This window comes from Nomascus leucogenys, chromosome 10 (assembly GCF_006542625.1).
Source record: "Nomascus leucogenys isolate Asia chromosome 10, Asia_NLE_v1, whole genome shotgun sequence".
NCBI lineage: Eukaryota > Metazoa > Chordata > Mammalia > Primates > Hylobatidae > Nomascus > Nomascus leucogenys.
The window spans coordinates 62,568,001-62,593,894 of record NC_044390.1 but is presented as its reverse complement, the minus strand read 5'-3'; the positions used below and the strand labels follow the sequence as shown (position 1 = coordinate 62,593,894).

General features: G+C 52.1%; 1 protein-coding gene across 7 annotated transcripts; it reads left to right on the top strand.

Annotated features, from left to right (window-relative positions):
- Positions 1 to 342: 342 nt before the first annotated feature.
- On the top strand, positions 343 to 25,894 carry CCDC114 (coiled-coil domain containing 114). 7 transcript variants are annotated; one of them, XM_030820966.1, is made up of 16 exons: positions 363 to 408; positions 1,513 to 1,569; positions 1,933 to 2,025; positions 3,508 to 3,607; positions 3,772 to 3,961; positions 10,256 to 10,378; positions 10,706 to 10,819; positions 16,063 to 16,130; positions 18,243 to 18,508; positions 18,598 to 18,732; positions 19,290 to 19,372; positions 19,523 to 19,691; positions 23,983 to 24,146; positions 24,226 to 24,323; positions 24,655 to 24,733; positions 24,829 to 25,884. In XM_030820966.1, exons 3-16 carry the CDS (start codon positions 1,956 to 1,958, stop codon positions 25,369 to 25,371), a joined length of 2,202 nt encoding a protein of 733 aa, XP_030676826.1. In that variant the 5' UTR covers positions 363 to 408; positions 1,513 to 1,569; positions 1,933 to 1,955; the 3' UTR covers positions 25,372 to 25,884. The 7 variants fall into 7 exon arrangements, with proteins under 7 accessions (XP_030676830.1, XP_030676826.1, XP_030676827.1 ...); XM_030820967.1 differs by lacking the exon at positions 363 to 408 and adding an exon at positions 789 to 853; XM_030820972.1 differs by lacking the exon at positions 363 to 408 and adding an exon at positions 851 to 923 and having other exon boundaries at positions 1,513 to 1,552; positions 18,243 to 18,430; positions 24,829 to 25,894.

Below are 25,894 nucleotides of genomic sequence, written 5' to 3'. Positions count from 1 at the left end.
TAGGGTTATGTAGAAGGGGAAGAATCAGGGGATCTGAGGGTGTCGGCGGGATCTCCCCATCCTGGGCCTCCGAGATTATGAGCTGAGCTGAGCGTACGCAGGCCGCTTCCTCCCACAGGAAACCGCAGGCTTCGGGCACACCCAGCCTGCAGGGATAGGCGCCCACTGCGCGCCCGCTCGGGGAGGCCCACGTGGGCAGCAGCCGCCGACGCGGAGGGGGCGTGCCTTACAGAGCGAGTGGGTGTAACCAAGAGGGGGCGTGGCCAGAAGGCGGGGGCGGTACGGAGTGCCGGAGGTCTCGCCCACTTCCGCCTTCCAGCGCGCGGACGTGGTAGGCGTCCCAGTGTTTTTTGGCTGCTTCCCGGGAAGCCGTTGGTCGCGCTTGCGTAGTGAGCCGCTGAGGCTGTGGTGAGCGCTCCTTCTCCGCGCAACTCGCGGCTTCGGCACCGCCTTCCTTCCTATGAACCTTTAATCTAACGTGGTCATAGTCAGCTTAAGACCGGCACCTCTCGGGCTCCGTCTCGTAGGACCTCGGCTTGGCCTCGAGGGCTTCCATACAGGTCCCCGCAGGCTTTCAGCTCCCGCCGCTTCCAGGCCCGCGGTACTAGTGAGACCTGAGCCTCGACCTCCCCAGGAGCATTTCGACCTCCCGCAGGCCTTAAAGGCCTGAGCGCCTGCCGATTAGCCCGCCCTTCACCGCCCTTCCAGCAGGCCCCTCGTAAGGCCTTCCAAACGCGACCCTCGCAGCCCGCCCCTTACGGGGAAGCCCCTCCCCTCGCCGTCTCTGAAGCCCCGTCCTGTACAGGTGTTCGTGCCCTTCTCCTCGCCGGCTCGGAAGTCCCGTCGTGTGCAGGTGTCCATGCCCCTCCTCTCGCCGGCTCCGAAGCCCCGCCCCTCGAAGTTCCTCCCACTCATTCTCACAGGTCTCAGCCCCGCCCATCACAGCTCCCCACGGCACGCCCCTCTCAGACCTCACAGCCGTGCACCTCTCAGGGCTCTGCAGCCCCCCTCCACAGGCCCTCCCGGCTCCGCCCCTCGCAGGACTTCCCCGCCCATCAGTTTTGTTTGTTTGTTTGTTTGTTTTTTGAGACGGAGTCTTGCTCTGTCGCCCAGGCTGGAGTGCAGTGGCGCGATCTTGGCTCACTGCAACCTCCGCCTCCCAGGTTCAAGCGATTCTCCTGCCCCAGCCTCCCGAGTAGCTGGGATTACAGGCACAAGCCGCCATGTCCGGCTAATTTTTTGTACTTTTAGTAGAGACGGGGTTTCACCATGTTGGCCAGGTTGGTCTCGAACTCCTGACCTTAAGTGATGCGCCCGTCTCGGCCTCCCAAAATGCTGGGATTACAGGCGTGAGCCACCGCGCCTGGCCTCGCCCATCAGTTCTAAGTCCGTGGGAACCCTACAGGTCTACGCCTCGCATCCTTCTCCGCCCCTCCTCCCATAGTTTATCCCGCGGCTTCAGTCCCTCCCTGGCCGCTGTCCTCAGTCCTCATTGGTCCCTTATCTCTCCAGTAACCAGACCACAACACTGAGCTTGGAGCACCAAGAACAGGTCAGGCCCGTCGGCAGGTAGGGCCCAGGACTCCCCCGACCCTGCCCAACCCCCCTACAGCAGGCAGGGGTTTTCCCCTCTCCTGCGACGTAACAGCCTGGCCTCGGATATCCTGAGAGCCCAGGAGACCTGTCCTCTGCCAAACCCGCGCCGGAATCAGAGCCTAGACGCAAGACCCAGCGTGTGAGAGGTGGGAGGGCTGGAGAGGTGTGGGAGAGGCCTTAGAGAGGTCCGTCTCCAACCCCTCTTGGAGGAATGAGGCCAGCGTGGTTCTAGGGTCACCCCCTTTCAATTCCCAGTCCCTCGCAGTTCATTGCCCACCCTCCTCTGGGCCCTGGCCCGCCTGCTGTCTGAAGGGTCTTATATGTCCATCCCTACAGGAGCCCCACCCTCTTTGGCCAGGATGCCTTTGGGACGCTTGGCAGGGAGCGCCCGCTCCGAGGAGGGAAACGAGGCCTTTCTGGAGGAAATGGGTAATTCATTCATTCTTTATATCATTCACCCATTCTTTTCCAGCCCCCAGCTTTCCCAAGTTCCAGGTCCTGTAGGGAGGTGGGGAGAGAGTGTCTGTCCAGGAGCGCCCTCTGGTGGGAACAGACATGCGCCCTAAGGGAGGCGGGGCGGGCACCACCGTGGATAGGCCAAGCCTGGGCAGTGGGGCAGGCTGGAGACTTCAGGCAGCAGAAGTTTGAGTGGGGCCCAGAACTCCCCGTAGGAATTGCCAAGGGGAGAAGGAAGGAAGGGTGTTTCTGCAGAGATGACAGAATGTGGCTAGAGTAGGCTTTCTCAACCTTGGTACTGCTGACTCTTGGGGTGGGATAATTCTTGGTTGTGGGGGCAGTCCTTTGTGTTGTAGGATGCCAAGCAGTGTCCATGGCTTCTACTCACTGGGTCCCAGTAGCCCCCTCCCTTCCCCACAAGTCATGACAATGAAAATGTCTGTAGGCTGAGCATGCTGGCTCATGCCTGTAATCCCAGCACTTTGGGAAGCTGAGGAAGGAGGATCACTTGAGCCCAGGAGTTCAAGACCAGCCTGAGCAACACAGTGAGACTTCATCTCTACAAAAAAAATAAAATTAGCCAGGTGTGATGGCATGCACCCATAATCCCAGCTACTTGTGGGCTGAGGTGGGAGGATCACTTGAGCCTGCGTGGTGGAGGCTGCAGTGAGCTGAGATTGTGCCACTGCGCTCCAGCCTGGGGGACAGAGCCAGACCCTGTCTAGAAAAAAATAAGTCTCCAGACATTGCCAAATGTTTCTGGAAGGCAGAATCACCCCCTCATTGAAAACTACTGGGCCTTTGGAGATGGGGAACGTGTGGGCAAGACTGGAGAGGTGGGTAAGGTCAGGTCACTTGGAGTCTCGGATCCCAGGCTGAGGTGCTGAGACTTTGTCCTGCAGGTACTGGGGCATCATGGGAAGCCTGTGAGGGGTAGGGTCTGTTGTGGGTGGGTTAGGGTCAGCCGTGGGTGTAGAGAGACCCTCTGGGACTGTGTGGGAAGGCTGGAAGTTGAGAGAAAGGTTGGGGCGATGGTCCAGGTAGGAGAGGATGAGGCTGAGCCCAGGGGATGGGTTGAGAGAGGGAGGAGGCAAGAGGATGGGGCTGAGGGCTGCTGATTGTGGGGAAGAAAAGGAGGGAGGCAGCAAGAGCCTTCCCAATTCCAGGTGGTGTGCCCAGGTCCCAGAAGACCCAGAGGCCTTCCAGAAGTACCCTCTGGTGGGATGGGAGTGGGTTTTAGGGGAAAAAACCCTGAGTTCAGTTTTGGGTATGAAGGGATGAGGAAGCTCGAGGGATCCCAGAACTGAGGTGCATTCCTAGAGGGGTGTCGGGGGCTGGATCTGCAGTTCAGTTGCAGTTTGTGAGACTCCAAAGGGAGAGAATTCCTAGGTCCTGGGTTGGAAGGAGCTGGTGGCCAGGATCCCTACTGAGTCCCTTGGCTGGCCCTGTTCTTAGTGGATTGGGAGCTGAGTAGCCTGCAGCGACAATGCAAAGTGATGGAAGGGGAGAGGCGGGCCTACAGCAAGGAAGTCCACCAGCGCATCAACAAGCAACTGTGAGCTGGGCGCCTGGGCCCTGAGCTGGGGAGGAGGGGGTCAGAGGGGCTGGAGACTGGACTCCTGGGTCTGAGTGGGGAGTGCAGGAGCGTTTCGTCCTGCCTTTAGTGATGCTGAGTTCTACCCCCTTACTGGCCCCTCTTCCACCTCCCTGCCTGGGTAGTGAGGAGATCCGGCGCTTGGAGGAGGTACGGGGCGATCTCCAGGTGCAGATCAGCGCAGCCCAGAACCAGGTCAAGCGGCTTCGGGAGAGTGAGCAGCTGGAGAACATGGACCGCCTGCTGAAGGGCCGGGCCCAGGTGCAGGCAGAGATCGAGGAGCTGCAGAAGCAGACCAGGGCCCTGGACAAGCAGGTGGGATTTGAGATGGGGTTCTGCGGAGCCTGCTTACGGGCAAGTGTTGTAACCTCCCTGAGCCTTAGCTTCCTCATGTGAAATTGGGGCTATTAGGCCGGGCGCAGTGGCTCATGCCTGTAATCCCAGCACTTTGGGAGGCTGAGGCGGGTGGATCACTTGAGGTCAGGAGTTCGAGACCAGCCTGGCCAACATGGTGAAACCCCATCTCTACAAAAAATACAAAAATTAGCCAGGCATGGTGGCATATGCTGTTTTTTTTTTTTTTTTTTTTTTTTTTTTTTTTTTTTTTTTTTTTTTTTTTTTTTTTTTTTTTTTTTTTTTTTTTTTTTTTATTGCCTGTAATCCCAGGGGGCAGAGGTTTCAGTGAGCCAAGATCGCACCACTGCACTCCAGCCTGGGCAACAGAGCAAGACTCTGTCTCAAAACAAACAAATAAAAAAAATCGGGGCTATTGAAAGCATCCACCTGGTAGAGTTGTGCTCAGTGGAAATATAGATGTTTGCTGCTTTAGCACAGTCCCAGGCATTCAAAAACAGGACTAGTGTGGTTAAGCGGGAAAGGTTTGCGTGCTAGAGTCCCCAAAACCTGCATTAGAGTCCTGGCTCTGCCATCGGAGCTCTGTGATCAGGGGCAGGCAGGTTTTTACCTCCCTGGGCCCTAGTTTCTTCATTTGCAAACAAGGATGGTGGTAATGCCGCAGTCTAGACAGGTTGCGAATCCCATCTGTTTCGGGACCTTGCTATTTGACCTTGCAAACAATGTGATTTTTCTAGGCCAGTGACCTGTCAAGTTTTTATGACCATGACTCATGAGGTGTAGTTCATACACACCAAGATGCATACAGATATACCCACACACATATATTAATATATCTGAAACAGAAGTTTCAGCAAATAATATATATATATATTTTAATGTGGGATTCATTCTGGTAAATTCTGGTCTACCCTTCATTTAAAAAACCAATTTGTCAGTTGGGCACAGTGGTGCGTGTCTTGAGGCTGAGGGAGCAGGTCTACTTGAGCCCAGGAGTTTGAGGCTTCAATGAGTTATGATTGCCCCACTGCACTCCAGCCTGGGCAACAGAGAGAGACCCACTTTCTTTTTCTTTTCTTTCTTTTTTTTTTTTTTTTTGAGACAAAGCGTCGCTCTGTCACCCAGGCTGGAGTGCAGTGGCTGGCAGGATCTTGGCTCACTGCACCTCCGCCTCCCAGGTTCAAGCGATCCTCCTGCCTCAGCCTCCTGAGTAGCTGGGATTACAGGCACGTGCCACCAAGCCCAGCTCATTTTTGTATTTTTGGTAGAGATGAGGTTTCGCCATGTTGGCCAGGCTGGTCTCAAACTCGTGGCCTCAGGTGATCCACTCACCGTAGCCTCCCAAAGTGCTGGGATTACAAGCGTGAGCCATTGTGCCTGGCCTGGAACCCCTTTAAAAAACAAAAAACAGTGATGCAGCCACAGGTAAAGAGTCCACAAGTCAAGGAATCCCACCTACAGAAACTGGCAAAGGCAAGGAATGAAAAGACAAGGTCCAGACTGGGAGAAAATATCTGCAAAGCACGTATCTGATAGAGAACTTATATCCAGAATATATTAAGAACTTTCCCAAACTCCATTAAAAAGACGGACCATACCAAGTGTTGGGGTAAGGATGTGGAGGAAGTAGAACTCTCATACTCCACGGGTGGGAATGTGGAATGGCACACTGCTTTTGGTACACAGTTTGCACAGTTTGGCAGGATTTTTTTTTTTTTTTTTGAGACGGAGTCTCGCTCTGTCACCCAGGCTGGAGTGCAGTGGCGCGATCTCGGCTCACTGCAAGCTCCGCCTCCTGGGTTCACGCCATTCTCCTGCCTCAGCCTCTCTGAGTAGCTGGGACTACAGGCGCCCACCACCACGCCCGGCTAATATTTTTTTTTTGTATTTTTTTTTTTAGTAGAGACGGGGTTTCGCCGTGGTCTCGATCTCCTGACCTCATGATCCGCCTGCCTCAGCCTCCCAAAGTGCTGGGATTACAAGTGTGAGCCACTGCGCCCGGCCTTTTTTTTTTTTTTTTTAGATGAAGTCTTGCTCTGTCACCCAGGCTGGAGTACAATGGTACAATGTCAACTCACTGCAACCTCTGTCTCCTGAGTTCAAACATTCTCCTGCCTCAGCCTCTCGAGTAGCTGGGATTACAGGCATGTGCCACCACTCCCAGCTAATTTTTATATTTTTAGTAGAGAGGGGGGGTTTCACCATGTTGGCCAGGCTGGTCTTGAACTCCTGACCTCAAATGATCCACCTGCCTCGGCCTTCCAAAGTGCTGGGATTACAGGTGTGGGTCACCGTGCCTGGCCCAGTTTGGCAGTTGCCAAAAAACAAAATGTGTACTTGACAATATGATTCAGACATTCCACTCCTAGATGTTTACCCAAGAGGAAAGAAAGCACATGTTCATATAATGAACTGTACATGAATATTCGTAACAACCCAACTTGATTTGTAAAATCGAAAACTGAAACAACCCAAATGTCCGTCGGTGGTCGAGTGGACGAGCAAATTGTGATCTATACATGCAATGGAATGTGACTCATAATAAAAGGAACTGGTATTGATACACTCAACATCGGTGAATCTCAAAATAACTATTCTAAGTGAAAGAAACCAGATACCTCTTTGATCCCCAAAAGAGTCCATACTATACAATTCCATTAATATAAAATTCTAGAAAATCAAACCAATCTATAGGACAGAAAACAGATGAGTGATTGCTGGGGGGAGACTCGACTGCAGGAAGAGAATGAGGTGAGGAACTACAAAAGGGCACAAGGAAACCTAGGGGTGATGGATATTTTCACTATTTTATGTCAAAACATAACAGTTATACAGTTTATTTATTTATTTATTTATTTAGAGATGGAGTCTCGCTCTATTTATTTAGAGATGGAGTCTCGCTCTGTCACCCAGGCTGGAGTGCAGTGGCGCAATCTCAGCTCACTGCAGTCTCCACCTCCCAGGTTCAAGCAATTCTTCTGCCTCAGCCTCCTGGGTAGTTGGGACTACGGGTGCCTGTCACCATGCCTGGCTAATTTTGTATTTTTAGTAGAGATGGGGTTTCGCCATGTTGGCCAGGCTGGTCTCGAACTCCTGACCTCAGGTGATCTGCCCACCTTGGCCTCCCAAAGTGCTGGGATTACAGGCGTGAGCCACCGTGCCCGTCCCAGATTGAACACTAAATATGTGCAGTTTTACCGTATGTCATCTCTTCTTTAGTAAAGCAATTATTGAGGCAGGAGGATTGCTTGAGCCTGGCCTGGGAGGTGGAGGCTGCAGTGAGCTATGATGGTGCCACTGCACTTGGCTTGGGTGACAGAGTGAGACCCTGTCTCTTAGAAAGGAAAAGAAAAAATGAAAGAAAATTTTGTTGGGATTCACGTGCAGTTGAAAGAAATAATGCAGAGATATCCCTTGTACACTTTGCTGCATTTTCCCCCAGTGTCAACATTTTGGGCATTTCTTTTTCTTTTCTTTTTTGAGGTGGAGTCTCGCTCAGTCACCCAGGCTGGAGTGCAGTAGTGCGATCTCGGCTCATTGCAGTCTCCACCTCCTAGGCCAGGCTCAAGTGATTCTCGTGCCTCCGCCACCTGAGTAGCTGGGATTACAGGCACGTGCCATTACGCCTAGCTAATTTTTGTATTTTTAGTAGAGATGGCCAGGCTGGTCTCAAACTCCTGACCTTCAGGTGATCCACTCGCCTCGGCCTCCCAAAGTGCTGGGATTACAGGCGTGAGCCACTGTGCCCCACCAACAATTGGGTATTTGGCTTTTATTGCAGCAACTGCTGAAAATCCAGTCTCACAAAGATGTGACATCTTCAAAAGGATGATAGCGCCCTCTCATGTTGAACTTGTAAACTACCTTGAGCTAGCAGTTCATGTGGTGTCTGACCATCTGACCAATATCAAGGTCTTCCTCAAAAATTTAAAACATCCTCGTGCTGAGTCTTAAGTTTGCTGCAGCCTTCTGAGGTATTTTTGGTACATGGATTAGTTTGTTAGGGCTGCCATGACAAAGGTCCACAAATTGAGTGGCTCGTATAACAAAAATATGTTTTCTCATAGTTCCAAGGGCCAGAAGTCCAAGATCAAGGTGTAGGCAGGTTTGGTTCCTTCTGAGCAGTGCGGGGGAGAATCTGTCTGTTCCATGCCTCTCTCTCTGCTTCTGCTGGTTTGCTGGCAGTCTTGGGTACTTTTGGCTTGTTGACATGTCACCCAATCTCTCAGCTCACTGTAGCCTCCGCCCCCTGGGTTCAAGCGATTCTCCTGCCTCAGCCTCCCAAGTAGCTGCGCCACCACACCTAGCTAATTTTTGTATGTTTAGTAGAGATGGGGTTTCACCGTGTTGGCCAGGCTGGTCTCGAACTCCTGACCTCAAGTGATCTGCCCATCTCAGCCTCCGAAAATGTTGGGATTACAGGCGTGAGCCACCACGCCTGACCTCTGCCTTCATCCTTACGTGGCGTTCTCCCTGTGTGCGTGTCTATGTCCAAATTTCCTTTTTATTTTTTTGTTTTGAGACAGGATCTCCCTCTGTCACCCAGGCTGGAGTACAGTGGCACAATCACAGCTCACTGCAGCTTCGAACTCCTTGTCTCAAGGGATCTGCCACCTCAGCTTCCCAAGTAGCTAGGACTACAGGTGTGCACCACCATGCTCGGCTAATTTATTTTGTATCTTGTAGAGATGGGGTCTTGCTTTGTTGCCCAGGCTGGTCTTGAACTCCTGGCTTCAAGAGATCATCCTGCCTCAGCCTTCCGAAGTATTGGAATTACAGGCATGAGCCACCACACCCAGCAATTTCCCATTTTTCTAAGAACACCTTGTCGTAGCGGATTAGGGTCCACCTCAATTACCTCATTTTAATTACTTCTTTGAAGACTCTGTCTCCAAATAATGTCACATTCTAAAGTGCTGGGGGTTAAGACTTCAACATGTGAGGTTTTTTTTTTTTTTTTTTTTTTTGAGACAGAGTCTTGCTCTGTTCCCCAGGCTGGAGTGCAGTGGCACAATCGCAGCTCACTGCAACCTCTGCCTCCTGGGTTCAAGCAATTCTCCTGCCTCAGCCTCCCGAGTAGCTGGGATTACAGGTGCCTGCCACCACGCCTTGCTAATTTTTGTATTTTAGTAGAGGTGGGGTTTTGCCATGTTGGCCAGGCTGGTCTCGAACTCCTGACCTCAGGTGATCCACCCACCTCAGCCTGCCAGAGTGCTGGGATTACAGGTGTGAGCCACCGCGCCTGGCCAACATATGAGTTTTTACAGGACATGATTCAACCCATAACAGAGCACAAATTGAAGTGTTGAGCAATTCATTTATCTATTTAGTCCGCATGTTATGTTGAATACCTTGTCTCAGACACGGAGAAAACACAAGACTCTGTGTCCTCATGGAACCCCCAGTTTGCTTGGAGAGACAGAGCACACCCCAATAAGTACAGATGAATACAAAAATGAGAAGGACAGATTGGAAGCTGGTTTTAGGCATAAGCAGACCCAGGGATACTAATGTCATCAAGTTCATTCTCACCATCTCTCCAACTCTCATCTCCACTTCTGTCCACTGGCCTCACTCTCCCAGGACTCTCCCTGTGGTGGGGCTATGACAGCAGAAGTCCTGGAATCCCATCCTTCCATCTCATGTGCTTCTCCCAGACTATCAGGAAAGGAGTCAGGGCTGGGTGCAGTGGCTCTTGCCTGTAATCCCAGCACTTTGGGAGGCCAAGGCAGGTGGATCACTTGAGGTCAGGAGTTTGAGATTAGCCTGGCCAACATGGCAAAACCCCATCTCTACTAAAAATACAAAAATTAGCTGGATGTGGTGGTACGTGCCTATAATCCCAGCTACTTGGGAGGTTGAGGCACGAGAATTGCTTGAGCCTGGGAGATGGAGGTTGCAGTGAGCCAAGATCGCGCCTCTGCACACTCCAGCCTGGGAGACAGAGTAAGACCCTGTCTCAAAAAAAAGAAAAAAAAAAAAAAAGGAAAGGAGTCAGGCTGGCTCCATGGGATCACATTCCCATCTCTAGGCCAATCCCTGTGAGTGTCCATACCTGGGTCATGTGGCTGATAGGGTGATACACTGTGGTTGGAAGGCCCACCAGAACCACATGGAGGGCTGGATAGTGTCAGCAGAAGGGTAGATGTTATTCTGGGGCAACAGTGATAGCAGATGTCTGCCATGATTAGTGACTCATTTTCCCTCGGCCATTCAATCTCTCCTACATTCAGTGTACCATCCTCTTTCTTCTAGATCCAGGAGTGGGAGACGCGGATCTTTACCCACAGTAAGAATGTCAGGTCCCCAGGATTCATCCTGGATCAGAAGGTCAAGATTGGGCGAAGGATCAGGATCCTAGAAGACCAGTTGGACAAGGTGAGGGTCAACCTCCTTGTCCCTCTACCTAAATTGTGGGGTTATGGGAGGAACTGGGCATGGTCGTTGGGTTCTGGAAATGGTGGACAGTGTGTGCACATGTGTGTCAGGACACAGGATTCTGGAGGGATGGAGGTTCCCAAGGAAAGGAGACTGATGGGTCCTTAGAGGGGAGTGGACATTGATTTCGGGAACCCCAAAGAACCTATATTTCTTAGGAAACAGGCCGCCCCCACCTCTGATAAGTGTCTCCTCCTTGGCTGAGCTTGGAGGAGGGAGGCAGGCCTGGCCTCAGACCCACTCTTCCATCTGCCTTTCTACTCCCAGGTCACCTGTCACTTTGACAACCAGCTGGTGCGGAATGCGGCCCTGCGGGAGGAGCTGGATCTGCTGCGGATCGACAGGAACCGCTATCTGAACATGGACCGCAAGCTGAAGAAGGTCAGTGGCCCTGAAATCCAGGGGAGGAGAGAGGGACCCATGCCCAGGTCCTCCCCACAGCTGTTTTCCCTTCCTGCTCTAGCACTCAGGCCTCAAGTATGGAATTGACTAGAGCTGTAGGCTTGCTTTAGTCCAGAAGGCATGGAGGCCTGGGAAATGTTGGAGGACACTTCAAACAAAAAAGTGGCCTCATTTATAGATGTAGAAAGCAGAGTGTCATTCTGAATAATATCACCCAGGGCAATCTATGAGCAAGCAAGACCATTTATTATACATTCCATGGGGATCTTTGAAGAACCAGCCCTGTCCCCTCTCTTTTGACTTTCTTTCTTTTTTTTTTTTTTTTTTTTTTTGAGATGGAGTCTCACTCTGTCGCCCAGGCTGGAGCACAGTGAGGCGATCTCGGCTCACTACAGCCTGTGCCTTCCAGATTCGAGCAATTCTCCTACATCAGCCTCTCGAGTAGCTGGGACTACAGGTGTGTATCACCATGCCCAGCTAATTAAAACAATTTTTTTTTTCGGGGGGACGAAGTCTCACTGTTGTCCAGGCTAGAGTGCAGTGGCGTGATCTCGGCTCACTGCAAGATCCACCTCCTGGGTTCACGCCATTCTCCTGCCCCAGCCTCCCGAGTAGCTGGGACTACATGCGTGAGCCATCACGCCTGGCTAATTTGTTGTATTTTTAGTAGAGATGGGGTTTCACTGTGTTAGCCGGGATGGTCTCAATCTCCTGACCTTGTGATCTGCCTGCCTTGGCCTCCCAAAGTGCTGGGATTACAGGTGTGAGCCACCATGCCCGGCCGATTTTTTTTTTTTTTTTTTTTTTTTAGTAGGGACAGGGTTTCACCATGTTGCCCAGGCTAGTCTTGAACTCCTGAGCTCGGGCAATTCGCCTGCCTCGGCCTCCTAAAGTGCTGGGATTAGAGGTGTGAGCCACTGCATCCGGTCTTGACTTTCATTTTGAAATAATTTCAAATTACAGAAAAGGTGCAAGAATTGTACAAAGAACTCCTATATATCTTTCACCCAGTTTGATAATTTGCCACATTTATTTTCTCTTTCTCCCCCACTCTTACTATTTGTGTTATTATTATTTTGCTGAAAATAATTTATTATCCTAATTGCTGAACTGTTTGACAATATGTTGTAGACATTATGCTCCCAAGAACTTGCGTGAGCATTTCCTAAGAACAAAGCCATTTTCTTACATAAACACAGTGCTGTTATCCAAGTCAGGGACGTTAACACCGTTAGAATTCTAAACAGTCCATATTTCAAGGTCACTGATCGTCCCAATGATGTCTCTTACAGTGAACTTGATTTTCCTACTCTAGGCTCTGGTCCAGAATCCCACATTGCATTTGGTTGTTCTGGCTCTGTTCATCTGGGTCAGTCCCTTGGGCTTTTTTTTCTCCATGACATTGACATTTTGGAAGCATCCAGGCCGGTTGTGTTGTGCGATGTCCCCTGACATGGGTTTATCTGGTCTTTTTTTTTTTTTTTTTTTTTTTTGAGACGAAGTTTCACTCTTGTTGCCCAGGCTGGAGTGCAATGGCACAGTCTTGGCTCACTGCAGCCTCTACCTCCCGGGTTCAAGTGATTTTCCTGCCTCAGCCTCCTGAGTAGCTGGGATTACAGGCATGCACCACCATGCCTCGTTAATTTTGTATTTTTAGTAGAGACAGGGTTTCTCCATGTTGGTCAGGCTGATCTCAAACTCATGACCTCAGGTGATACACCCGCTTCAGCCTCCCAAAGTTCTGGGATTACAGGCATGAGCCACCGCACCCAGCCGGTTTATCTGATCTTTCTTCATGATTAGACTTGGTGTCTGCACTTTGGGGGGAATGTCACAGCAGTGATAGTGTGTCCCTCCTGTGCAGGATCTCAGGAGGCACCTGATGTCAGCTTGTCCCATGACTAGTGATGTTGTCTTTGATCACTTGGCTAGCCAGTTTTCTGCAATGGAGAGTTTTCCTTTTCGTAGTGAAGATGTGGTCTGTGGGGAGATTCTCTGAGACTGTGTAAATATCTTGTCCCCTGACACACCTTCACTCAGTCATTTTGTTACGGGATCTTTAGGGCGTCACTTTTCTGGCTGGAAACCTCCTTGGCCAGTGGTGCCTTTGCCCGAGTTCTTGTCCTGCGTCCAGGAAGAAGGAGGTAGGCAGACAAGTGGAGGGTGAGCAAGATGAAGAGGAGCCTTACCGAGTGTTAGGACAGCTCAGAGGAGACCTGCAGGGGGCAGCTCCTCTGTAGGCAGGTCGTCTTGTCTAGTGTTCAGCTATCAGCAGTGAGGAGGCCCTGGAAAGGGTGGGTCCTTTCTGCAGGCAGGTTGTTCATATGTCTCTGCAGGCCTCTGAAGCTCTCAGCAGAGAGGGAAGCTCCATGGGCGGCCATGGGCAGGCCTGGAGGAGACGCTCCAAGTCCCCACTCCTTTTGCAGTACTGGTAACCTGGCCCCCAGCCTTCAGGCCCTCCCTGGCCTAAAGGAGGGACCTTACCAGGGACTTGCCCTCTTTTGCCCAGGAATCTGCCTGCCTCCTGCTGCCATTCATGGCACTGGGCTGGACCCCAACCCCTCTCTGAGATCAGAGTGGGTGCGAGAGAGGACAGAGACTGAGCAGCAGGAGCAGACACGGCCGAGCCTGCAGGGATCGGGGGGTGCTTTCCTGGGCCCCTCAGGGTGCAGGCTGCAGAGAACTTCAGAGAGGCCTAGGTCCTGGGGTTGGGAGGGTGGCCACAGCTGCACTCTGGGAGCTCCCACCCCACCAACTCGGAAGGGGCAGGACCCTCGCTTGTCCCCAGCTGCTGCCTGCTGCCTGGAGTGGGAGGCCTGGGTCTGTAGCTGCGGGTTGGGCAGCTGCAGCTGCACCCAGGAGGGCAGATCCCGCCTGCTCCTGGCTTCCTGCAAGAGCACAGAGAGGCTTAGATCCACAGCAGCAGTTTGGGCAGCTCTAGCCCCACCCAGGAGGGTGGGGATCATGCCTACTCTGTGGAGCAGAAGGCCTGGGTCTGCAGCTGCGGTTCGGGTGGCTGCAGCTGCACACGGGGAGCTCCTATCCCAACTCAGAAGGGCCGGGCTCCTACCGGCTCCACGGAGTGTGCAGCCACAGCCAGCAGCTACTGCCATCAATTTTATCATCCATGAATGATTCTTCCCTGAACGGTTATTACTGTAATGGCTGCAAAAGGGTGATTTAAAAAACTCTGTAATTTCTCCTACATTTATAAGATGGCATTTGCCTTAAGGAAACACTTCTCGACCGGGTGCGGTGGCTCATGCCTGTAATTCCAGCACTTTGGGAGGCTGAGGCAGGCGGATCACCTGAGGTCAGGAGTTTGAGACCAGCCTGGCTAACATGGTGAAACCCTGTTTCTACTAAAAATACAAAAAATTAGCCGGGTGTGGTGGTGCGTACCTGTAATCCCAGCTACTTGGGAGGCTGAGGCAGGAGAATCACTTGAACCGGGGAGCTAGAGGTTGCAGTGAGCCAAGATTGCGCCATTGCACTCCAGCCTGGGCAACAAGAGTGAAACTCCATCTCAAAAGAAAAAAAAAGGAAACACTTCTCTTTCTCCCCCTGTATATTTGAGTGTTGTCAGTGAGCATTAGTGTATTCTGACTTTATAGATGATGATCCATAACTGCCATTCATTTTAATGTTCAAATTGCCCCAGATTTGGTTAGTGGGAGCCCCTTCAAGCTGGCTTCTGTGGCCTTTGGACATACCCCATCACTTTTTGGGAGTACTTCCTCACTTTCTGGCACAGGAAGATAGTCTGGATAATCTGGATCTTGTTCTGCCCCATCCCTGGGGTTGGCCATTTTTCTGAGGAGTCCCGGTTCTTTCTAGGGAATAGTAGGTGTTGAGGTTGAGGCACCAAGAGACTTTTTTTATTTTTTTTTGAGACGGAGTCTCGCTCTGTCGCCCAGGCTGGAGTGCAGTGGCGCGATCTCGGCTCACTGCAAGCTCTGCCTCCCAGGTTCACGCCATTCTGCTGCCTCAGCCTCCTGAGTAGCTGGGACTACAGGCGCCCGCCACTACGCCCAGCTAATATTTTGTATTTTTAGTAGAGAGGGGGTTTCGCCGTGTTAGCCAGTATGGTCTCGATCTCCTGACCTCGTGATCTGCCTGCCTCGGCCTCCCACAGTGCTGCGATTACAGGCATGAGCCACCGCACCTGGCTGGCACTAAGGGACTTTGTTGCTACTTGGGTGTCATTGCTTTGAGGCCCTTCCTCTAGAGAGAGCTAGGAAGCACACATATTTTATATGTTTAAAAATTCGATTTATGTTTTGTAGAGATGGGGTCTTACTATGTTGTCCAGGCTGCTCTCATACTCTTGGGCTCAAATGATTCTCCTGCCTTGGCCTCACAAAGTGTTGGGATTACAGGCATGAGCGTCGGCTTATCTTTTCAAATTATTCTATTCAGAAGTTATTTGGATTAGTTCCTTTTTTTTTTGGCCTTCTGTGTGGTTATTAATATAATAATAATAATAATTTTTTGAGATGGAGTTTTGCTCTTGTTGCCCAGGCTGGAGTGCAATGGCACAATCTCAGCTCACTGCAACCTCCGCCTCCCGAGTTCAAGCGATTCTCCTGCCTCAGCCTCCCAAATAGCTGGGATTACAGGCATGCACCACCACGCCGGCTAATTTTATATTTTTAATAGAGATGGAGTTTCTCTATATTGGCCAGGCTGGTCTCGAACTCCCGACCTCAGGTGATCTGCCCACCTCATCCTCCCAAAGTGCTGGGATTATGGGCGTAAGCCACCACGCCTGGCCCTATTATTATTTTTAAATACAGTTAAGTTCACTTGCTTCTGTTTGCATTCAGTTTTAGGTTTCTCTTCTCTCTTTATTGATTTAATTTCCTTTATGAATATGTAAGACATTAACAAAGTTCTCAAATCAAAACTATTCCAAAAGGTCTCCTAGAGAAACATCATTTCCTCTCCATCTCCTCCACCTCATTTCCACCCAGCCCCCATAGGTTACTAAATATTTTCTTAGTTTCTGGTTATCTACAGAAAGAGCCTTTTGATCCAGCTTATCAATTTGACTTCACACCTCTTTAAAATCCCTTTCATGGGCAGTTGCTAATGAGGAGGGTCCACATTTGGAAGGCTCAAGAGCTTTACTCCTTATTGGAGAAGCATGGGGCTGAAAGGAAAGACTTTGAGCAATGAGGTTATAAGAAGTGGCGCTGATTTTTTTTCTCCTCCCCCCACAGGAGATCCACCACCTGCAGCACCTGGTTAGCACCCTTATCCTCTCCTCCACCTCTGCCTACGCCATCAGGTAGGGACTGTGGGTATCCTGGGGTGGCGGGACCCAGATGACTCAGGACGCACCTTTCCATAAGGCAGTGGTGGGAAGGTTCAGACTCATGAAACACGTCAGAACCTATTTTTCCCCCATAATATCCCCCTTTTCTCTCTCCCCCACCACCAGTTCCCCACCTCCACTGGCAAGGTCCTGTTCTGTCTTTTTTTTTTTTTGAGACAGAGTCTGGCTCTGTTGCCCAGGCTACAGGGCAGTGGTGCGATCTCGGCTCACTGCAACCTCCACCTCCCAGGTTCAAGTGATTCTCCTGCCTCAGCCTCCCGGGTAGCTGGGATTACAGGTGCTCGGCACTGTGCCTGGCTAATTTTTGTATTTTTAGTAGAGACAGGTTTCACCGTCTTGGCCAGGCTGGTCTTGAACTCCTGAGCTCATGATCTACCTGCCTCTGCCTCCCAAAGTGCTGGGATTACAGGCATGAGCCATTGCACCCCACCAGCCCTGTTCTCTTTCTTGGGCACATAAATTAACCTCTACTGACCCCATCTAGCACATAAGAATGCATCTAGTGGCTGGGCGAGGTGGCTCACGCCTGTAATCCCAGCACTTTGGGAGGCCAAGGCAGGCAGATTGCTTGAGCTCAGGAGTTTGAGACCAGCCTGGCCAACATGGTGAAATCCCATCTCTACCAAAAATATAAAAACTTAGCTGGGCATGGTGGCGGGTGTCTGTGGTCCCAGCTACTTGGGAGGCTGAGGTGGGAGGATTGCTTGAGCCCTGGGGCAGAGGTTGCAGTGAGCCGAGATTGCACCACTGCATTCCAGCCTGGGCAACAGAGTGAGACTCCGTCTCAGAAAAAAAAAAAGTGCATCTAGCACATATATAGTGCAGCAGGGTTCCTGGAAGCATCTGGCGAATTTGTTATTCATCAGCATTGGTTGTAAGGGACAGAGATTCTCTCGGGCCACCTTTAGATAGAGATACGCTGTAAGGAGTTGAGGAGCTGAAGCTGCTTTAGGTGTTGGTTACTCTCTCTCTCTCTGCGGCTCTCATGAGCTGCATGCTCTCTCTCTCACTCCGTCGCTGTCTCTTTCTTAGTGTCACCCTCTTCTTCTCTTGCTCCAAATGCTTTCTTACCTTCTACTGAGTTCTTCTCTGGCTTCTGTTTTCTCATGGTCCCTGATCGACATCAGCTGTGGCCTGGGTCCGCCTTAGGGTCTCTGTGATTTCTCTCCCTCTCTCTCTCTCTGTTAAAATAAACATGGCAAAATTCACCATTTTTAAGCATAGAATTTAGCAGCATTTAGTACATTCACAGGGTTGTGCAACTGCACCACTTCCATCCAGATCTGAAATATTTCCATTACTCCAAAAGGAAACTGTACCTGCCACCGGGAAGTGCAGGAATCCTCGTTTCTTAGTCTTACTTGGGAGAAAGAATTCTGCCAAGAGACCGATTTAGCCAACAAAGAGAATTTACTGAAGGCAAATAGAGAACAGAGAGTTTACATAGAGACAGTACACTCTGAAGGATGAGGAGAGCAGGCTGCTGAAAGAACATGAGCCAGCAGCACGCCGAGAGTTTTGTGTTGGGTTTTTAATATGATGTCGGACTCTTCTGAAGTTCTTGCTTCCGTCATTTTTTTTTTTTTTGAGACAGTTTCGCTCTTGCCACCCAGGCTGGAGTGCAGTGGTGCGATCTCGGCTCACTGCAATCTTCACCTCCCAGGTTCAAGCGATTCTCTTGCCTCAGCCTCCCGAGTAGTTGGGATTACAGGCATGCACCACCAGGTCTGGCTAATTTTTGTATTTCTAGTAGAGATGGGGTTTCACCATGTTGGCCAGGCTGGTCTCAAACTCCTGACCGCAGGTGATCCTCCTGCCTCCCAAAGTGCTGGGATTACAGACTGAGCCACTGTGCCCAGCCAGTTCTCTGCTTTTCGTGACCACAGGATAACTGCAACCTGATTCAGCCCCATTCCTGTGACCCCAGGCTGGCCCTGCCCATCTGGGACACCAGCTGGCTCCACCCCATCCCCCACAACCTCTGGCTGACCCCGCCCATCCCCAGGACCCCAGGCCGACCCCAGTCCAGCCTCCAGTCATCCTGACCCCGGCTGACCCCCGCAGGGAGGAGGCGAAGGCCAAGATGGGCTTGCTGCGGGAGCGCGCGGAGAAGGAGGAGGCCCAGAGCGAGATGGAGGCGCAGGTCCTGCAGCGGCAGATCTCGCACCTGGAGCAGCTGCACCGCTTCCTTAAGCTTAAGAACAACGACCGGCAGCCGGATCCTGATGTCCTGGAGAAGTGTGAAAAGCAGGGTGAGGCTGGGGCTGCTGCTTTGCATCTTGAGGGCCTGGCCACCCCTAGGGCACTTGCAGCGGACCTTGGTGCCCCAGGTGGGACCACGTTTCGCTCCCCCTCACCCAGGACCTCTCTGTGCTGGAGGCCACCCAGGAGGCCGACCTGCTGTTCTCTCTTCCCCCAGCCCAGGAGGTGGCTGAGGGCGTCCGGAAGACCTCCCAGGAGAGGCTGGTGCTTCGCTACGAGGACGCCCTGAATAAACTGTCCCAGCTGATGGGGGAGAGTGACCCTGACCTGTTGGTGCAGAAGTATCTGGAGAGTGAGTGGGGCCCTGGGTGGAGGGAGGAGGCCCAGGGGCCCCAGCACCCACTGAGTCCAATGCAGGCTGGCCTCAGCTCTGGCCCTGGGGACTCCTCCACCTGCGCCGGAGGAACAAGGTGTCATGCCTGGGACCTGCCACCCACGTCCACTGGCGTCTTACTATGGCCCTGTCTCTGCCCCTCCCCACCCCCTCCTCCCTCCTGGGCCTGGGGTCACTCTCCACATCCTTCCCTCAACCCTGTCCCTCTCTGTTTCTCTCCTTACCCATATCTACCATTCTCCCCGCCTGCATCTCCCCATCTCCCTTGCTATTGCCGAGTCTCTGGCTTTCCCTCTCTGCCTTGCTGTGTATTTCTGTGTCCCCCATGCCATATCTTCCCACGCCTCTTTGTCTCTGTGACTCCTCTCTGTTCATCTCTCTGCCTTGGTTTCTGTGTGGCCTTTCTCACTCATCTTCACTTTCTCTGGCCTTCTGTGTGCCTCTCTGTCTCTGTTCTCTCTGTCTCTGTGTCTCTGTCTCCCTCTCTCTGGGCCCACCTTGCCCAACTCTCCCAGTCGAGGAGCGCAACTTTGCTGAGTTCAACTTCATCAACGAACAGAACTTGGAGCTGGAGCATGTGCAGGAAGAGATCAAGGAGGTGAGTGAGGCCTGCCCTCTCCATCTCCTCCTCTCCTCCCGCCTCCCCGCCCCCTCCCCTCCCTCAGCCCGCCTCCTGCCTCTTCCCAGCTCCACACCCCCCAACTCCCGAGGCTGCCATCTGGCCCAGCATTCAGCCCTGTCCCCACAGATGCAGGAGGCTTTGGTGAGCGCACGTGCCAGCAAGGATGACCAGCATTTGCTGCAGGAGCAGCAGCAGAAGGCGTTGCAGCAGCGCGTGGACAAGGTGCACTCAGAGGCTGAGCACCTTGAGGCCCGCTTCCAGGATGTGCGGGGACAGCTGGAGAAGCTCAAGGCTGGTGAGCACCCATGGGCGCCCCCTCCCAAGCCTGGCTTCTTCCCTTGGAAGGACACCATCAGCCTGCGGGGCTTGGAGGCATTGCATGGACAATCTGGTTCACTTGCTTATCAGTTGCCCCATATCTGTCCATTTTTCCAACCAGGGTCTATCCCTCCAACTATCCCATGTCCATCTATCCATCCCGCTTCTGTCCCTCCAACTGTCCTACACCCATCCATCCATCCATCCAGGGTTGATCCCTCCAACTGTCCCATATCCATCCATCCATCCATCCATCCATCCATCCATCCAACGTCTGTCTCTCCAATTATCCTATATCCATCCATCCATCCAGAGTCTATCCCTTCAACTGTCCTATATCCATCATCCATCCAGGATCTATTCTTTCATCTGTCCTATATCTATCTCTCCATCCAGGGTCTATCCCTCCATTCTGTCCCATATCCATCTATCTATCCAGGGTCTGTTCCTTCATCTGTTCTATATCTATCTACCCATCCAGGATCTACCCCTTCATCTGTCCTATATCCATCCATCCATCCATCCGTCCATCCATCCATCCATCCATCCATCCAGGGTCTATTCCTCCAACTGTCCTGTATCCATCATTCATCCACGATCTATTCCTTCATCTGTCCTATATTTATCTCTCCATCCAGGGTCTATCCTTCCATCTGTCCCATATCCATCTAACTATCCAGGGTCTATTCCTTCATTTGTCCCATATCTATCCATCCAGGATCTACCCCTCTATCTGTCCTATATCCATCTGTCCGTATATCCATCCATCCATCCATCCATCCATCCATCCATCCATCCAGGATCTATTCCTCCAACTGTCCCATGTCCATCCATCCATGCAGGGTCTATCCCTCCAACTGTCCCATGTCCATCCATCCATCCAGGGTCTATCCCTCCATCTGTCCCATGCCCATCAATCCATCCATTGTCTGTCCGTCCATCTGCCTCCAACAGCCCCACATCCATCTGTTCATCCATCTATCTGCAATGACATTTGACTTTTGTCTTCCTAGTCTTAGTCTTAGTTACCAAATTTCTTCTTAGTCTTAGTTACCAAAAATGTTATTATTTGTAAAGAAAATGATGATAAAATATAATAGCAATGTTTATTATGTGTCATTCACTGTGCAAGGCACTTATGCATTATTCCACTTGTTTCACAAAACACTAAAAAACAGATGCTGTCCCTCCAACTGTCCCATATCCATCATCCACCCATCCATCCATCTATCCAGTATTCATCCATAGATCATCCATGTACATCTGTCTGTCTATAAATGCCTAGCAGTGGGACTGATGGGTCTTAGGGTAGGTATATGTTGATATTTATTAGAAAATGCCAAACAGTTTTCCAAACTGGTCACAAGATTTTATGTCCTCACCTATGTGAGCATATGGGAGTCTCAGATGATCCACACCCTTTCCACCACTTCCTAGTGTCAGCCATTTTTTATCTTGTTTTGTTTTTGAGATGGAGTCTTGCTCTGTCACCAGGCTGGAGTGCAATGGCGTGATCTCGGCTCACTGCAACCTCCACTTTCTGGGTTCAAGCGATTCTCCTGCCTCAGCCTCTCGAGTAGCTGGGACTACAGGTGTGCGCCACCATGCCCAGCTAATTTTTGTATTTTTAGTAGAGTCAGGGTTTCACCATGTTGGCTAGGATGGTCTCGATCTCTTGACCTTGTGATCTGCCCGCCTCGGCCCCCTAAAGTGCTGGGATTACAGGCGTGAGCCACCGCGCCTGGCTGTCAGCCATTTTAATATTAGCCATCTAACGTGTGCCGTACTCTCTCTATTAATTTAATTGGCATTTCCCTGGTGACTAATAATATTGAGCATCCTATTGGCCATTCAAATATTTTTGTAAAGTTCCTGTTCAATCTTGTGCACTTGTTTTTTTAAAAATTGGGTTTGTCTTGCTATAACCGAGTTGTAGGAGTTCTTTGTATATTCTAGATACTAGACTTTTGGTAAATATTTTCTCTTATACTGTAGCTTGCCTTTTCATTTTTTTGGTGATGAACTGAAGTTTCTTAGTTTTGAGGAGATCTAATTTATAAAATTTTGTTTTTATAGTTAGTGACTTTGTGGCCGCCTAAGAAATTTTTGCCCGTCCCGAGGTTACAAAGGCATTATGCTGTGTTTTCTCCTAGAAGTTTCATTGTTTGAGCTCCCACATTGGAGTCTGTGACTTACGACAAATTGATTTGCATGTATGGTATGAGGTAGGGGTCTAGAATTTCCTTTTTAAAAAATTTGTTAGATTTTTTTCATTTATTTATTTTTTAAGAGGAATTTTGCTCTTTTGCCCAGGCTGGAGTGCAGTGTGGCACAATCTCGGCTCACTGCAACCTCTGCCACCCAGGTTCAAGCAGTTTTGCCTTAGCCTCCCGAGTAGCTGGGATTACAGGCACCCGCCACCACGCCCAGCTAATTTTGGTATTTTTAGTAGAGATGGGGTTTCGCCATGTTGGCCAGGCTGGTCTCAAACTCCTGACCTCAGGTGATCCACCCGCCTTGGCCTCCCAAAGTGCTGGGATTACATATGCATGAGCCACTGCGCCCGGCCCTTTTTTTTTTTTTTAGAGATGGGATCTTACTATGTTGTCCAGGCTAGTCTTGAACTCCTGGACTCAAGTGATCCTCCTGTCTTGGACTCCCAAAGTGCTGGGATTACAGGCATGAGCCACCACTCCTGGCCAAGTTTCTTTTTTTATCCTTTCTGTGGGTATCAGTTGCATCCACCCATGCATCCTTTTTTTTCTATTATTATTATTATTTTTTTAAATTTGAGACAGAATCTCGCTCTGTCCCCCAGGTTGGAGTGCAGTGGCACCATCTCGGCTCACTGCAACCTCCCCCTCCTGGTTCAAGCGATTCTCCTGCCTCAGCCTCCTAATAGCTGGGATTTATGGGCGCACACCACCACACCCAGCTAATTTTTGTATTTTTAGTGAAGGGGGGTTTTGCCACGTTGGCCGGGCTGGTCTCAAACTCCTGACTTCAGGTGATCCACCCGCCTTGGCTTCCCAAAGTGCTGGGATTACAGGCGTGAGCCACTGTGCCCAGCCTCATCTTTCTTATTTTTCAGGAAGTAGCCATGCAGAGCACTCAGGAGTCAGCCTGTCCTGTTTCTGTTTTTTCTTTCTTTCTTTTTTTTTCTAAACATTTATTGTTAGCTTTTATTTGTTTTTTTGAGATGGAATCTCACTCTGTCAGCCAGGCTGGAGATCAGTGGTGTGATCTTGGCTCACTGCAACATCCGTCTCCCGGGTTCAAGCAATTCTTCTGCCTCAGCCTCTCTAGTAACTGGGATTGCAGGCGTGCACTACCATGCCTGGCTAGTTTTTTTGTATTTTTAGTAGAGACAGGGTTTCACCATGGTGGCCAGGCTGGTCTCAAACTCCTGACCTCAAATGATCTGCCTGCCTTGGCTTCCCAACGTGCTGGGATTACAGGCATGAGCCACTGCACCCAGCCTGTCCTGGGTTTGAATCTCAGCTCCACCAATTTTGAACCTGGTGTGTGGCTTCCTTCTTCCCCTCTGGGCATGGGGATGGCCATGCCTACTTTGCAGGGTTGTCATGAGAATTAGAAGGGATGACGGATGGAGAGAAAGGTGGGGGGTGGTGGGGAGCGAGCTGGAGAACCCCCGCAGGGCACACCGTAGGAGCTCAGATATGGGCAGGTCCTCCTTCCTGCTGTCGTGATGGCTGAGCCGAGCCCTGTGCTAGGTGATGTGGGCACAGCGGGGAGAGGCCCTGGAGGGGACTGACTGGGCACTGGGCACTCATCACGCAGGGGCTAGGACGGAGGACGCCCAGGCACTGGGGGCGAGAGGAGGCCCTAACTCAGTCTGTGGTGCAAGACCATAGTTTGTGGGGCCCAGTGCAGAATGAGGGGCCCCTTGTTAAAAAATTGCTGAGATTTTCAAGATAGGAAGAACGGCAGCGTGTCAAGCCAAGTGCAGGCCCCTCACCGCTGCCTGGGTCTCACACTCACGAGGCCGGCTCTGCTGGGGTCACTGGGAAGGCTTCCTGGAGGCAGTGACAGTTGAGGCTGACTTTGAAGGACAAGCCAGGGAGAGAGGGATGCACAGCAGTGCTGTCCCCCTGCCTGGCTGGCTGAGCTTGGGTGGTGACTCCCTTTTGGTCTCTGAGCCTTGACCTCAGTCTCTGTAGAATGGGGCAGTGAGGACCTGAGTGGGGAGAGGGCTGGCACCGAGCTGGCGGTGCCAGATCCCTGACAACCAGCCCTCCATGACGCAGATATCCAGCTCCTCTTCACCAAGGCCCACTGCGACAGCAGCATGATTGATGACCTCCTTGGGGTCAAGACTAGCATGGGAGACCGGGACATGGGCCTCTTCCTGAGCCTCATTGAGAAGCGGCTGGTGGAGCTCCTGACAGTGCAGGCCTTCCTGGATGCCCAGGTGGGAGGCTGCAGGGAGCCAGGACGGGAGGCCGGTCTCGGGGGTGGCCCAGCTGACCGCAGGCTTCCACACTCTCCAGAGCTTCACCTCCCTGGCCGACGTGGCCCTCCTGGCACTGGGCCAGAGCCTGGAGGACCTTCCGAAGAAGATGGCCCCACTTCAGCCCCCTGACAATCTGTGAGGCGCAGGGCAGGAGGGATGCAGAGGGGACAGGGCTTCCATGGGGGCAGAGGGAAAACACAGGATAGAGGGTTTTGAGGGGCTTTTGGGGACTGGCTGGCGGATGTGGCCCTGGGGGGTTAGAATATGAAATATGTGCTTCCAGGCAGCCAGAAGGAGTAGGGGCTTGGCACCTGTGTGGAAAGACGGGGCCCCGGGTACCCCAGAAGGGGAGGGCACTTGGGGCTGGTGGGAGAATGGCTGAGGCTCCTGGGGTTTAGCAGGAAGGGCCACTGGCCTTTTTGAGGGCTGAGGTCTAGTCTTTTCCGATTTTCCTTCCCCTCCCCAGAGAAGACCCCCCGGGTTTTGAGGCCAGCGATGACTACCCCATGAGCAGGGAGGAGCTGCTGAGCCAAGTGGAGAAGCTGGTGAGAGTGCGGCCCGTGGGGGTGGGGCCAGGCCTCAGTGCGTGTCGGGGCCCAGTTCACCTTCCCTGCAGGTGGAGCTCCAGGAGCAGGCGGAGGCGCAGCTCCAGGAGCAGGCGGAGGCGCAGCGCCAGAAGGACCTGGCCGACGCCGCCGCGAAGCTGGACGGCACCGTGAGCGTGGACCTGGCCAGCACCCAGAGGGCCGGCTCCAGTACCGCCCTGGTGCCCACCAGGCACCCCCATGCCATCCCCGGGTCCATCTTGAGCCACAAGACTAGCAGAGACCGTGGCTCTCTTGGCCGCGTGACTTTTGGCCTCCTCAGCTCCAGCACAGGGCATTTGCCTAGCCACGTCACGCACAGTGACCCCAACACTGGCCGTGTGACCTTCGGCTCCACCAGTGCCTCAAGTGGGGGCCACGTGACCTTCAGACCCGTCAGCACCAGCAGCTACCTGGGCTCCACTGGATATGTGGGGTCCAGCAGGGGCGGAGAAAACACAGAGGGTGGTGTGGAGAGTGGAGGCACAGCATCCGATTCGAGCGGAGGCCTCGGGTCCAGCAGAGACCACGTCTCCAGCACCGGCCCTGCCTCCAGCACTGGCCCGGGGTCCTCCACTAGCAAAGACTCCCGGGGCTAACACGAGGGGCATGCAGCCCCCACCCTGCCCTGGCTCTCTGTGGGGTCTTTTTTTGTGTCTCTACTTCCCTGTTTGCCTTGTGGGTCTCTGTCTTTTTCTCCCAGTCGCAGGCCTCTGTCTTTTTGCCCCTTCAACTGTTTTCATCTGCCCTTCATCACCGCCTCACCTATGTCTCCTGGTTCCTTTCTCTCTGCTCCTGACCCTGCTTTTCCCTCTGCCTCCCGATCTCCTGTTCTCTCGGCTTCCCGGTCAGAGTCTGTCCATCTTGTCTCCGTATCTGCCCCTTCCCTGTCTGCTGAGCCCTGGCCCCCTGTGGATCCCCCACCTCCTGTTCCTGGCTCACTCTCCTCATCTCCATCTCCCAGGCTCTCCATGCATCCTGTGTCCCTGTCTCTGTAGCTCCTCACTCCCCAAGAGCCCTCCAGTGCTGACAGGTGTGGGAAAAGTCAGGGCGAAGACGCCAGGTTCAGCATGGGAAAATGGGACTGTGGAAATAAAGTGTATGTGTGGAGAGCCGGCTTCA